The sequence below is a fragment of the Pristiophorus japonicus genome, chromosome 5, assembly GCF_044704955.1.
Source record: "Pristiophorus japonicus isolate sPriJap1 chromosome 5, sPriJap1.hap1, whole genome shotgun sequence".
Lineage (NCBI taxonomy): Eukaryota > Metazoa > Chordata > Chondrichthyes > Pristiophoridae > Pristiophorus > Pristiophorus japonicus.
Genome location: NC_091981.1, coordinates 185,599,702 through 185,612,441, shown reverse-complemented (window position 1 = coordinate 185,612,441; position 12,740 = coordinate 185,599,702). Strand labels below are relative to the sequence as shown.

General features: G+C 45.4%; 1 protein-coding gene across 5 annotated transcripts in view; it reads right to left on the bottom strand.

Moving 5' to 3' along the window:
* ddc (dopa decarboxylase) overlaps positions 1 to 12,740 on the bottom strand; it is a 307,592-nt gene that overhangs the window by 139,837 nt on the left and 155,015 nt on the right. For all 5 annotated transcript variants that reach the window (XM_070881160.1, XM_070881159.1, XM_070881162.1 and 2 more), the window contains exon 6: positions 3,488 to 3,631. In XM_070881160.1, the coding sequence (XP_070737261.1) occupies positions 3,488 to 3,631 (144 nt within the window). The remainder of the gene's footprint in view (positions 1 to 3,487; positions 3,632 to 12,740) is intronic.

The window sequence follows — 12,740 nt, the reverse complement described above, 5'->3', positions numbered from 1 at the left end:
TCAGTTTTGGTCTTCTAATCTGAAGAAGGACATTCTTGCTATTGAGGGAGTACAGCGAAAGTTCACCTCATTTCCGGAAAGGCAGGACTGACATATGAGGAGAGACTGGATCGACTGGATCTGTATTCACTGGAGTTTAGAAGAATGAGAGGGAATCTCATAGAAACATATAAAATTCTGATGGGACTGGACAGGTTAGATGCAGGAAGAATGTTCCTGATGTTGGGGAAGTCCAGAACCAGGGATCACAGTCTAAGGATAAGGGGTAAGCCATTTCGGACCGAGATGAGGAGAAACTTCTTCACTCAGAGAGTTGTTAACCTGTGGAATTCTCTACTGCAGAGAGTTGTTGATGCCAGTTCATTGGATATATTCAAGAGGGAGTTAGATATGGCCCTTACGGCTAAAGGCATCAAGGGGTATGGAGAGAAAGCAGGAAAGGGGTACTGAGGTGAATGGTCAACCATGATCTTCTTGAATGGTGGTGCAGGCTCGAAGGGCCAAATGGCCTACTCCTGCCCCTATTTTCTATGTTTCTATGTTTCTATGTTTCTATATCCTTTTTAAAATATGGTGACCAGAAGTGTACGCAGTACTCCAAGTGTGGTCTAACCAATGTTCGATACAGGTTTAGCATAACTTCCCTACTTTTCAATTCTATCCTTCTAGAAATAAACCCGAGTGCTTGGGTTTGCTTTTTGGGAGGGTGGGGGGGTTCATTTCACGCTCACATCTGCACTCTCTTTTCAGTAGCACGCGCTAACTCTCACCCTCCATTTCAAAACGGTGCACATTATTTATGAGAGAAGCAAAACTGGGGGAAGACCACCCAACCTAATGATCCTCAATGAGCTGGAAATTGTGGGCCTGCTAGAGCTTTGTGCAGCGACCTTTTAGAGCTGGGGGCTTCACTGAACGTGGTCTCTCATAATTACTTGTAGCACTTCAATTAGCACTGGAAAAATGCATATTCAGCTAACCTGACCACATGAAATTAATATGTCATTACATCCAATAAATAACCCACAAGCCAGACAATCTCACCAAGATGGAGTACAATTTAAAATATGTTATGGCATATTCCAGACAACAACAACTTGCATTTAATCAAATAAAACATCCCATGGCGCTTCACAGAAGCAATATCAATCAAAATTTGACACCAAGCCAAATAAGGAGATATCAGGGCAGACTTCGTCAAAGAGATAGGTTTTAAGGAGAGTTTTAAAGGAGAGAGAGGTCGAGCTAGGGAGAGGTTTACGGAGAGAATTTCAGAGCTTAGGGCCTAGGCAGCTGAAGGCACGGCCGACAATGATGGAGCGATTAAAATCGGGGATGCGCAAGAGGCCAGGATTGAAGGACCATAGAGCTCTTGGAGGGTTATAGGGCTGGAGGAGGTTCCAGAGACGGGGAGGTGCAAGGCCATGGAGGATTTGAAAACAAGGATGAGAATTTTAAAATTGAGCCACTGCCAGACCCGGGGCAAATGTAGGTCAGCGAACACAGGAATGATTGGTGAACGGGACTTGGTGTGAGTTAGGATATGGGCAACAGAGATTTGGATGAGTTCAAGTTATGGAGGGTGGAAGATGGGAGGCTAGCCAGCACAGCATTGGAATAGCCAAGTCTAGAGGTGTCAAAGGTGAGAGTTTCAGCAAGATGAGCTGAGTCAAGGATGGAGACGGGCAATGATGAATGGTGGAATTAGGTGGTCTTGGTGATGGCGCGGATATGTGGTCAGAAGCTCATTTCGGGGTCAAATACGATTGGTCTAGTTCAGCCTGACATTTGTTAACCATCTGTATATTATCCATTGCATCACAGTAATAATGAATGCTCCAACAGGTTTCATGTAAGGGTCGAGGGCTGAGAAGTGATGACACACAATCAGCTGCTGTGAAGTGTGTGATGGCAGCTCCGTGTGCTTTCCTCTCGGTGAGGGGGATGCTTCGCTTTTACTTGGCACCTCCCAATAATATGGCTGAGGTAATACTTCACCATGTCGGAAATCATGGATACAAACCAGTGGGCCAGCATTCTGATGTACATGTGTGGGTGATACATTCTTGGATGATTAATGTGCACAAGCTGGAGTAGCGCCAATGTGCAAATAATTTATAAAATTTCTTAATTTAATTTTAATAACTATTAATTCAAACTATATTTTCATTATTCTTGGTACAAATAAATGGTCATATGGATCTTATGTATGAATAATAAGAAAACACAACGATTGACATATAAAAAACTGCTTTTGTTTGATGTCGGTGTTTCAGATGACATCGCCTGCAGTTTTCTATGTTTGGAGAACTGATTACATCTAGAGCAGCGCTCTTTCTCCACTCTAACCACATATATTTATTAATGCATTATTGGATTTACTTTATTGCTTACAAATGTCCAGAAATTTATTATATCCTTAGGCTGCGGAAAGCTGAAGGATAATGAGATTCAGTTTAATCTTTGTGGCCATGTGTTAGTTATACAAACAGGGCAGGAATCGCTGCAAGCTCAATTAGCTTAAACAAATAATGGTGAATGTTCCAGTTATGCTGAATTTGTAGACAAAAGGTTTAAAAAAATAATGGATTCAGAACACCAGACAATTCTGGAGCCATCAGCCTGGCATTCAAGCCCTCAGATTTAAACTACACTAATGGGGACTACATGCAATTATAGGAAAAACAATTAAACTTGTTTATAATGCTCACCCTTTATAAGGAAAGTATGCAATTTACTATTTTCTGTATTAATTTATAGCCAATGGATATATTACTCTAAACACCTGTAAGTTATCTCTTACAAATCATGATTTGCAATAAAAAGACAACGAATATTAATGAGTATCCAGAGATAAGGACATGATTGTATTAAAGGAACAAGGAGTTGTGTTTCCTAAATGTTATCAGCTCTGTTGCAAGTTGCATTCATTAGTAGCTCAAATAAAAAATGTGTCCTTTCCAGCACTATACAAACTCGTGTGTCTATTTAAATATTCAGATCGGGCAAGAAAACCGCTTCTGTTGCACTGCTGTACTGCCAGTTTAGTCAGTTTGATGGTGATAATGGCTGTCCACAGTGGACATAAGTTCAGGTCTAAAATTTTACAGTTGTACTAACCCACATATATTAATTACATCACCTAATGTTATCTACAACATAATAGTCTGTGGCACACTGTGTTAGGGCACCAACACTTAAGGTTAATAAGACACATCGCATTGCCAGGAAATCATGAGTGTCATGAATCCAGCTCATTAACCTCCGTGCCCAATTCTCAAATCTATGCACCAGTCGAGTGACGCTCCCACAGCATCGCCTCACAAAAGTTACCCTTTAATACCAGGATGCATTTTTTATGGAGGCCATTTAATAATGCAGATAATTTATGGTTTGGGCCCACAAGAAGGCAGAAAAAATAGAAAAATAAATTATAAAGTATTATAAAGGTAGTGTCTGACCAAAGATAATGGAAATCTTTACTTACATAGAAAGGGATGAGACCCAAGGCTTTATCTTTTTCCAAAGCTTGTTTTAGTGCCTCCCCACGGAGACTGAATTTCTCATCAGTGGGTAATTTTCTCATTTTGACCCCAGCAATCAATCCTGCTCGTTCAACAGAAGAGTGAGACTGACAAAGAAATAAAGATTGTTTAAAAATTGGGCATAATTGGCAAAAAAACACTAATTGCAATCTTAAGCCACAATTAAGAAGAATCGACCAAACACACTAAAAAGTTATTTGATTTTAAAAAATATCTTTCTTCCTGAGAGCACTAACACGACTTTATAAGTCCCTGCAGCCCTTCAGTACCTCATCCAAGATGCCATTTAAGCAGGCGCTTAGACAGCATGCAGCAGTAGGTTATATGAAAGCATCACCTTTGAGTCCAACATCAGCACATGCACAGTTCTCAACACGGGTTAATGAATGACAATCACGAGCGGGGACCCTGGCTGATTTTTCCCCACCCTTGCTATAACTAGATGGGAGGCTGGCCAGAAGATCACTGAAATAGTCAAGTCTAGAGGTAACAAAAGCATGGATGAGGATTTTAGCAGCAGATGGACTGAGACAGGGTGAAGTAGGGTGATGGTAGTGGCGTCGAAGTAGAAGATATTTGTGATGGAGAGGATACGTGGTAGATAGAACTACTCCCACAAATGAGATGAGCTAATTTAGCACATATTAGGAATTGAAACTCAAACCTTCTGGATTGCATGGCCTAGTTACATATGCGATGCATTCATCCACTGAGTCATCATTGAATGCGTTTAGAGTGTCAGCTTGGCTCAGTTTTTGCACAGTTGTTGCACTCTAGCCAGGCCTTTGAGCACTGATACATTTTTAGGCTTTACATTAGATATTCTACTTCGGGTCAGTTTTTTGTGACCATTCCTGTGAGTGGATCTCGCATTCCCTATAGTTTGAAATCTGTCTCTACCTGTCCAATACCTAGGTTAACAACAAGACTCAGGGATCAAACAAAGACCTTTGCCCTCACTTACTGGGATGCACCACATGCTGCCATGTAGTTCTACATTCTTTGATAGATACACTGAATATACATCTGGGGACTTGTGCCAAAATTGGAAGAGTTGTCCCACAGACTAGTCAAGCAACAGCCTGACATAGTCATACTCACAGAATCATACCTTTCAGCCAATGTCCCAGACTCCTCCATCACCATCCCTGGGTATGTCCTGTCCCACTGGCAGGACAGACCCACCAGAGGTGGCGGCACAGTGTTTGGGAGATGTGGCCCTGGGAGTCCTCAACATTGACTCTGGATCCCATGAATTCAGTCTCATAGCTTCAGGTCAAGCATGGCCAAGGTAACCTCCTGCTGAATACCACCTACCGCCCTCCCTCAGCTAATGAAGCACTACCCCTCCATGTTGAACTGCACTTGGAAGAAGAACTGAGGGTAGCAAGGGCACAGAATGTACTCTGCGGGGGGACTTCAATGTCCATCACCAAGAGTGGCTCGATAGCACTACGACTGACCAAGCTAGCCGAGTCCTGAAGGACATAGCTGCCGGGCTGGGCCTGAGAGAACCAACACGAGGGAAAAACTAACTTGGCCTCGTCCTCACCAATCGACCTGGCGTAGATGCATCTATCCATGACAGAATTGGTAGCAGTGATCACTGCATAGTCATTGTGGAGAAGCAGACTCTTCTTCACACTGAGGACACCCTCCATTGTGTTGTGTGGCACTACCACCATGCTAAATGGGATAGAATCAGAACAAGTCTAGCAGCTCAAAACTGGGCATTCATGAGGCGCTGTGGGCAATCAACAACAGCAGAATTGTATTCCACCACAATCTGTAAATCTCATGACCCGGCATAACCCTCACTCTACTATTACCATCAAACCAAGGTACCAACCCTAGTTCAATGAGGCGTGCAGAAGAGCATGCCAGGAGCTAAACAGCAAAAGCAACATGCTATAGACAAAGCTAAGCGATCCCATAATGGTGGTGGACAATTAAACAATGAATGGGAGGAGGAAACTCCATGAATATCCCCATCCTCAATGATGGTGGAGCCCACCACACGAGTGCAAAAGAAAAGGCTGAAGTGTCTGCAACCATCTTCAGCCAGAGATGCCGAGTGGATGATCCATCGCAGCCTCCTCCTGAGCTCTACACCATCATAGAAGCCAGTCTTCAGTCAATTCGATTCATTTCACATGATATCAAAAAACAGTTGAGCGCACTGAATATAGCAAAAACTATGAGCCCCTATAACATCTCGGCTGTCGAGCTGAAGATTTGTGCTCCAGAACTCGCCGCGCCTCTAGCCAAGCTGTTCCGGTACAGCTGCAACACTGGCAATACCTGACAAAGTAGAAAACTGCCCGGGTATGTCCAGTCCACAAAAAGCAGGACAAATCCATTCCGGACAATTACTGCCCCACCAGTCTACTCTCAATCATTAGCAAAATGATGGAAGGTGTCGTCGACAGTGCTATCAAATGGCACTTACTCACTAATAACCTGCTCACAGATGCTCAGTTTGGGTTCCACCAGGGCCACTTTGTTCCAGACCACTTGGTCCAAATATGCTGAATTCCAGAGGCAGCTTTTGACCGAGTGTGGCATCAAGGAACCCTAATAAAACTGAAGTCAATGAGAATCAGGTGGAAAAATTTTCACTGGCTGCAGTCATACCTAACACAGATGAAGATGGTTGTGGTTGTTAGAGGTCAATCATCTCAGCTCCAGTATATCGCTGCAGGAGTTCATTCGGGCAGTTTCATAGGCCCATCCTTCTTCAGCTGCTTCATCAATGACCTTCCCTCCAAAATTAAGATCAGAAGTGGGGATGTTCACTGATGATTGCACAGTGTTCAGTTCCATTTTCAACTCCTTGGAAAATGAAGCAGTCCATGCCCACATGCAGCAAGACCTGGACAATCTTCAGGCTTGGCTCATAAGTGGCAAGTAAACTCGCGCCACACAAGTGCCAGGCAATGACTATCTCCAACAAGCGAGAATCTAACCACTTCCCCATGACATTCAACGGCATTACTGTCACAAAATCTCCCACCATCAACGTCCTGGGGGTTCACCATTGACCAGAAACTTAACAGAATCAGCCACATAAATATTGTGGCAACAAGTGCAGGTCAGTTGCTGGGTATTCTGTGGCGAGTGTCTCACCTCCTGACTTCCCAAAACCTTTCCATAATCTACAAGGCGCAAGTCAGGAGTGTGATGTAATACTTCCCATTTGCCTGGATGAGTGCAGCTCCAACAACACTCAAGAAGCTCTACACCATCCGGGACAAAACAGCCCACTTGATTGCCACCCCATCCAAAACCTTAAACATTCGCTCCCTCCACCACCGGCGCACCATGGCTGCCGTGTGTACCATCTACAAGATGCACTGCAGCAACTCGCCAAGACTTCTTCGACAGCAACTCCTAAATCTGCAACAGCTACCACCTAGAAGGACAAGGGCAACAGGCGCATGGGAACACCATCACTTGCAAGTTCCCCTCCAAGTCACACACCATCCTGACTTGGAAATATATCGCTGTTCCTTCATCGTCGCTGGATCAAAATCCTGGAGATCCCTCCCTAACAGCACTGTGGGAGTATCTTCATCACAAGTACTGTAGTGGTTCAAAAAGGCTGCTCACCACTACTACTACTATGTCCTTACTATACAGTATAAATGCACACAAGGCCCATACTTGAGAGAAGGTCACTCTGTGACCAGTAACCTTTATTTGCCAGCACTGAAGTGGAGAAGGTGGGTGGAGCTTCCCCTTTTATACCTGAAAGTCCAGATTAGGAGTGTCTCCCACAAGTTCACCGCCTAGTGGTCAATGTTCTCACGGTGTACAACTTAGGTCAGGTTACAATGACAGTTGAATACATGACCACCACCACCTTCTCAAGGACAAATAGAGATGGGCAATAATTGCAGGTCATGCAAGCGACGCTCACATCCCAGAATGAATAAATAAAAAAGATAGGGTTGAAGGACAGTAATAAAGGGATATGGGAATGGGGTGGGTATATGGGATTAGGACTGCTGCTTGTGTGAAGTATTAACACCAATATGGACTGGTTGGTAAGATCAACCAGTTTCCGTATTGTAATTTCTATGTAAAATAAATTCCATGACCTGACCAGGACAGTCAAGGTAAGACTGGCACTTTTACAAAAGAGCTATAATAAGCACAATTCACAGTTACAACCACCTTCCACTCACTGTTTTAAAGTGTTTCACTATCTAATCATAGCACAGGAGGTACAGAAAACCATTTACACCCGCTTCCTTCACCTCCAACTTGTAGTGTATGTAGGCACCTTTAGTAATGACTCCACGAGGCAGTGTGCAAGTAAACCTTAGGTCTCCAACAGCAGCACCCTCTGGTGTACAGGTAAGGTGTGTACAGTGTAAGGTATATTCTGTGTTGCAAAGCAGTGTTACGAATAGAGAATCTTAGTTATGAGGTCAGATTGGATAGGCTGGGTTTGTTCTCATTGGAACAGAGGAGGTTGAGAGGAGACCTCATTGAGGTGTACAAAATATTGAGGGGCCTGCACATAGTGGATAGTAAGGGTCTATTTCCATTGGTGGAGGGGTCAATTATGAGGGGGCATAGTTTTAAGGTGGTTGGTGGAAGGTTTAGTGGGGATTTGAGGGGGGGCTTCTTTATGCAGAGGGTTGTGGGGATCTGGAACTCGCTGCCTGGAAGAGTGGTGGATGCAGAAACCCTCACCACTTTTAAGAGATGATTGGATGGGCACTTAAAGTGCAGAAACCTGCAGGGTTACAGACCTAGAGCTGGTAATTGGATTAGACTGGATGACCTTTTGTTAGAGGGAGCAGATATAATGGTAAGTACTGCAGGGAATAGAATACGGCCAGGGTGAGCTCCTGGACTAGTTTTGATCGTCTGGATGGGTCAGAGAGGAATTTTCCAGACTTTTTCTCCCTAAATTGGCCTGGGTTTTTATCTGGTTTTTGCCTCTCCCAGGAGATCACATTGCTCCGGTTGGGATGGAGCGTAGAATGTTTTAGTATAAGCGGTGTCTCAGTTGTGGTGAAGCGGATTGGTTGGGCTGGTTTCTCTTTGCCTTTCCGTCATTGTTCATAGGTTTATATGTAACCTTTAGGGCTGTTGACCAAGGGCCGTGCGGCTCTTTGTCGGCCGGTACGGACACGATGGGCCGAAATGGCCTCCTTCTGCGCTGTAAATTTCTATGTTTCTATGGTGGGCCAGTAGCCGAACCTACACATTTGCTGCTTCTCTCCTCTTTAAATGAGGTGATAGACGTGGTGACACAGACACGCTATGAGCGGCGGAGACTCGGTCCTGTCCTAACTTCCGCCCCTCACCAGCACATACCGCTGCACTTCCGCCCCCATTATGACCGGCTTCCGGTCTGATATGGAAAAATACTTCAAAATGGAGAAAATCGATCGGAAGCCCGCCTCATATCACCCGACGGTAAAAACAGGTAAAAAAATCATAGATGCGCCAGATTTCTGCCGGGCCTGAATTTTGCCCCCTCGCCCCCCATCTTTTGCCACTGTTTAGGCCCTGGCTCCCAATTTGGCTTTACTGGCTGCTATTTCACCCTGGCTTTTCATGCAGCTGTGCCTGACCATAGTGTTATTGCCCAATGTGCCCAGTTTGGTCATCACAACTCCCCCTCCTCTTCCTCACTCTGACCAACACTGTTCCCATATTAACAATTAGTACACTCATACTAAGTTCCTCTGAAATTTTTAACACAAGTGTTAGTTAACCCATGAGGATGCTATAATCCCCAAAAATTAACCATTGCTTCCTTGGTGTAAAGCATTCTCCTTACTTTCACAATATTGAACCTTTAAAATGATAATGAATTTAAAAATGTGTGGAAGTGGGCATATACAGCTATTAAGTATGAGTTCTAACCATAGATCTACAAATCATGCTAGCAAAGAAATTGCAGTGTAGCTTGCATTGCTTTTGTCCCAAGCACTGGACAAAGGTCACTTATGCCTTTAGGCATATCCTGCTAGAGAGAGAGAATACTCTGCTCTGTGCCACTTGTTGAAGTGCTGTCACTTTCTATTTCTTATCAGCCCTTCAGCAGCAGATATACGTCACAGCTCAGTATAAAGTAATTAGTACACCAAGGACTAATCGGGTCAATGTACCTCAATCCCGTGAACAAAATGAATCCTCTTGTAACAACTGTTTTGATACACTCTGATCAAAGAGACAGTCATATTGTACCTCCACCAGATATTATTCAACTGTAACTGTCTTTACCTATGCATGTGGCATTTAAATTGCCTATTTCAATGATTAATATGATAATGATCTATTATATTACCAATAATTTTATAAACAATGTCACTATGATATTTGCCACTGATAAATATATCCATTTTCAACCCTACATATATTTTCTAAGTATTATGTTGGTAGAATTTAACTGCGTTTTAAATATAAGGTCAATAAATTGTGTAGACAGATGGCTGTGTGTACTTTTGCTAAATAGTTTATTGCAGATTGGATACTGAGGTTAGTCGGTTTTGTTCATTTAAAAGGCAATGATATAAGAACATAAGAAATAGGAGCAGGAGTAGGCCATAAGGTCCCTCGAGCCTGCTCTGCCATTTAATATGATCTTGGCTGATCCGATCATGGACTCAGGTCCAGTTCCCTGCCCAATCCCCATAACCCCTTATTCCCTTATTGGTTAAGAAACTGTCTATCTCTGTCTTAAATTTATTCAATGTCCCAGCTTCCACAGCTCTCTGAGGCAGCGAATTCCACAGATTTATAACCCTCTGAGAAAATAAATTTCTCCTCATCTCAGTTTTAAATAGGCGGCCCCTTATACTAAGATTATGCCTCCAAGTTCTAGTCTCCCCCATCAGTGGAAACATTCTCTTTGCATCCACCTTGTCAAGCCCCCTCATAATCTTACACGTTTCGATAAGATGACCTCTCAATCTTCTAAATTCCAGTGAGTAGAGGTCCAACCTACTCAATCTTTCCTCATAGGTCAGCCCCCTCATCTCCAGAATCAACCGAATGAACCTTCTCTGAACTGCCTCCAAAGCAAGTGCATCCTTTCGCAAAAATGGAAACCCAAAACTGCACGCAGTATTCCAGGTGTGGCCTCACCAATACTATGTATAACTGTAGTAAGACTTCCCTGCTTTTATATTCCATCCCCTTTCCAATCAAGGCCAAGATTCCATTGGCCTTCCTGATCACTAGCTGTACCTGCATACCAACCTTTTGTGTTTCATGCACCAGGACCCCCAGGTCCCGCTGTACTGCAGCACTTTGCAATTTTTCTCCATTTAAATAATTACTTGCTCTTTGATTTTTTTCTGCCAAAGTGCATGATCTCACACTTTCCAACATTATACTCCATCTGCCAAATTTTTTCCCATTCACTTAGCCTGTCTATGTCCTTTTGCAGATTTTTTGTGTCTTCCTCACACATTGCTTTTCCTCCCATTATAGTGCTTAAGTCAGGGAGATTCCTATGTAGTTGCCGCAGTCGGACTTGTCCCCTTTTTTAAAGATGGTCATGATCACTGCATCTCTGAGATCTCCCGGCATGCTCTCCCCCTCCAGATGAGAGAGATGAGGTCATGTATTTGCACCAACAGTGTCCCTCTGCCATACTTCAGTGCCTCAGCAGGGATTCCATCTGCACCCGTAGCCTTGTTTTTAAGCTGTCTTATGGCTTTTTCTACCTTGTGCAGTGTTGGGGTCTCACTGAAGTGGTGGTGGGTAGCATGCTGCGGGATGGAGTCTAGAACACTCAGGTCAAAGGCAGAGTCTCGATTGAGGAGATCTTTGAAGTGCTCCTTCCAGTGGGCCCTGACTGCCTCGGTGTCCTTGATGAGTGTTTCCCCGTTCGTGGCCAGCAGTGGGGTGGGGCCTTGAGTGTTTGGACAGTAGGTGGCCTCGACTGCGATGAAGAATCCTCGCACATCATGGCTGTCGGCCAGCTGCTGTATCTCCTGTGCTTTCTCCATCCACCACCTGTTCTTTAGGTCCCGGGTTTTTTGTTGGACCTCAGCCTTGAGCCGGATGTAATGCTGCTTTGCTGTTCCCGGGTTGGGTTGTTGTTTAAGGCTCAGAAATGTCCTGCGCTTGCTAACTATTAGCTCTTGGATCTCCTGATCATTCTCATCAAACTAGTCCTAGTGTTTCCTGGTTGAGTGACCGAGCGTCTCTTTGCAGGCACTGTTTATGGAGGCCTGGAGGGCAGACCAAGCGCTGTGGGCATTCTGCGTCTCGGGGGCATCAAGGCACGCCAGGTTAGCTGTGAAGGACTGAGTGTATAGGGTTCTCATAGCTGGGTCCTTAAGTGCCCCGGCATTGACTTTTTTTGGGAACTGCTTCTGCTGCCCCCTCAGTTTTGGGGCTATGTTGATGTCATTGATGGATCAGATTTGGCGGTGGTCCATCCAGCAGTTGTCAGCTCCTGTCATGGCTCGGGTGATGTGCACAGCTTTGCGATCCCTGGCTTGGACGATGACATAGTCGAGTAGGTGCCAGTGTTTGGAACGAGGGTGTTGCAAACCCACAGTGCAATCATCTTCTCTGGCTGCTCCTGTGCTGGGTCACCAGTGTACAAAATGGAAGATGAAGTGAAGATGGGGAACACCTCCTCCTGCCTCATTTACATGGGCCAGAATTTTATCCAGAGAGGCGGGTTGGTGGTGGGGTGCTTCTGAGGCAGGCAGGAAACCTGGGAGGCCAGGTTTCCTGCAGGCCCTACCGACTTTAACAGATTGAGAGGATGGCTGGCTGCGGGCGGGTAGGCTTGCAGATGCGAGGGGTCAGTCCGGGGGGGGGGGGGGGGGGGAGGTGGGGGTGGGTCGGCATTCGGCATCAGGGATCGCAGGAGGGGGGTCGGGGGGTCGACATTGGGGATCGGGGGGTCGGCATTCGGCATCAGGAAGGGGTTGGCATCAGGAGTCATGGGGCGGCAGTCGGGGGTGGCATCGGAGATTGTGGGGAGGGGGCATGTGGCGGTCGATGGGGGGGTGGTCGGCTGGGGATCGGGGGAGGGGGGAATCGGCAGAAAAGTGGTCGGCCCGGGATGGAGGATCGGTGGGGAAGCGGCTGGGAGTGGGGGGGGGGGGTGTCAGCTCGTGCCTCAGCGGGGAGTCGGGGGAGGAGAGAGATGATCGGAGCCAGCCACCGGAGGATTGTGGCCAGCCTCAGCATCATCGATGGGGTGGG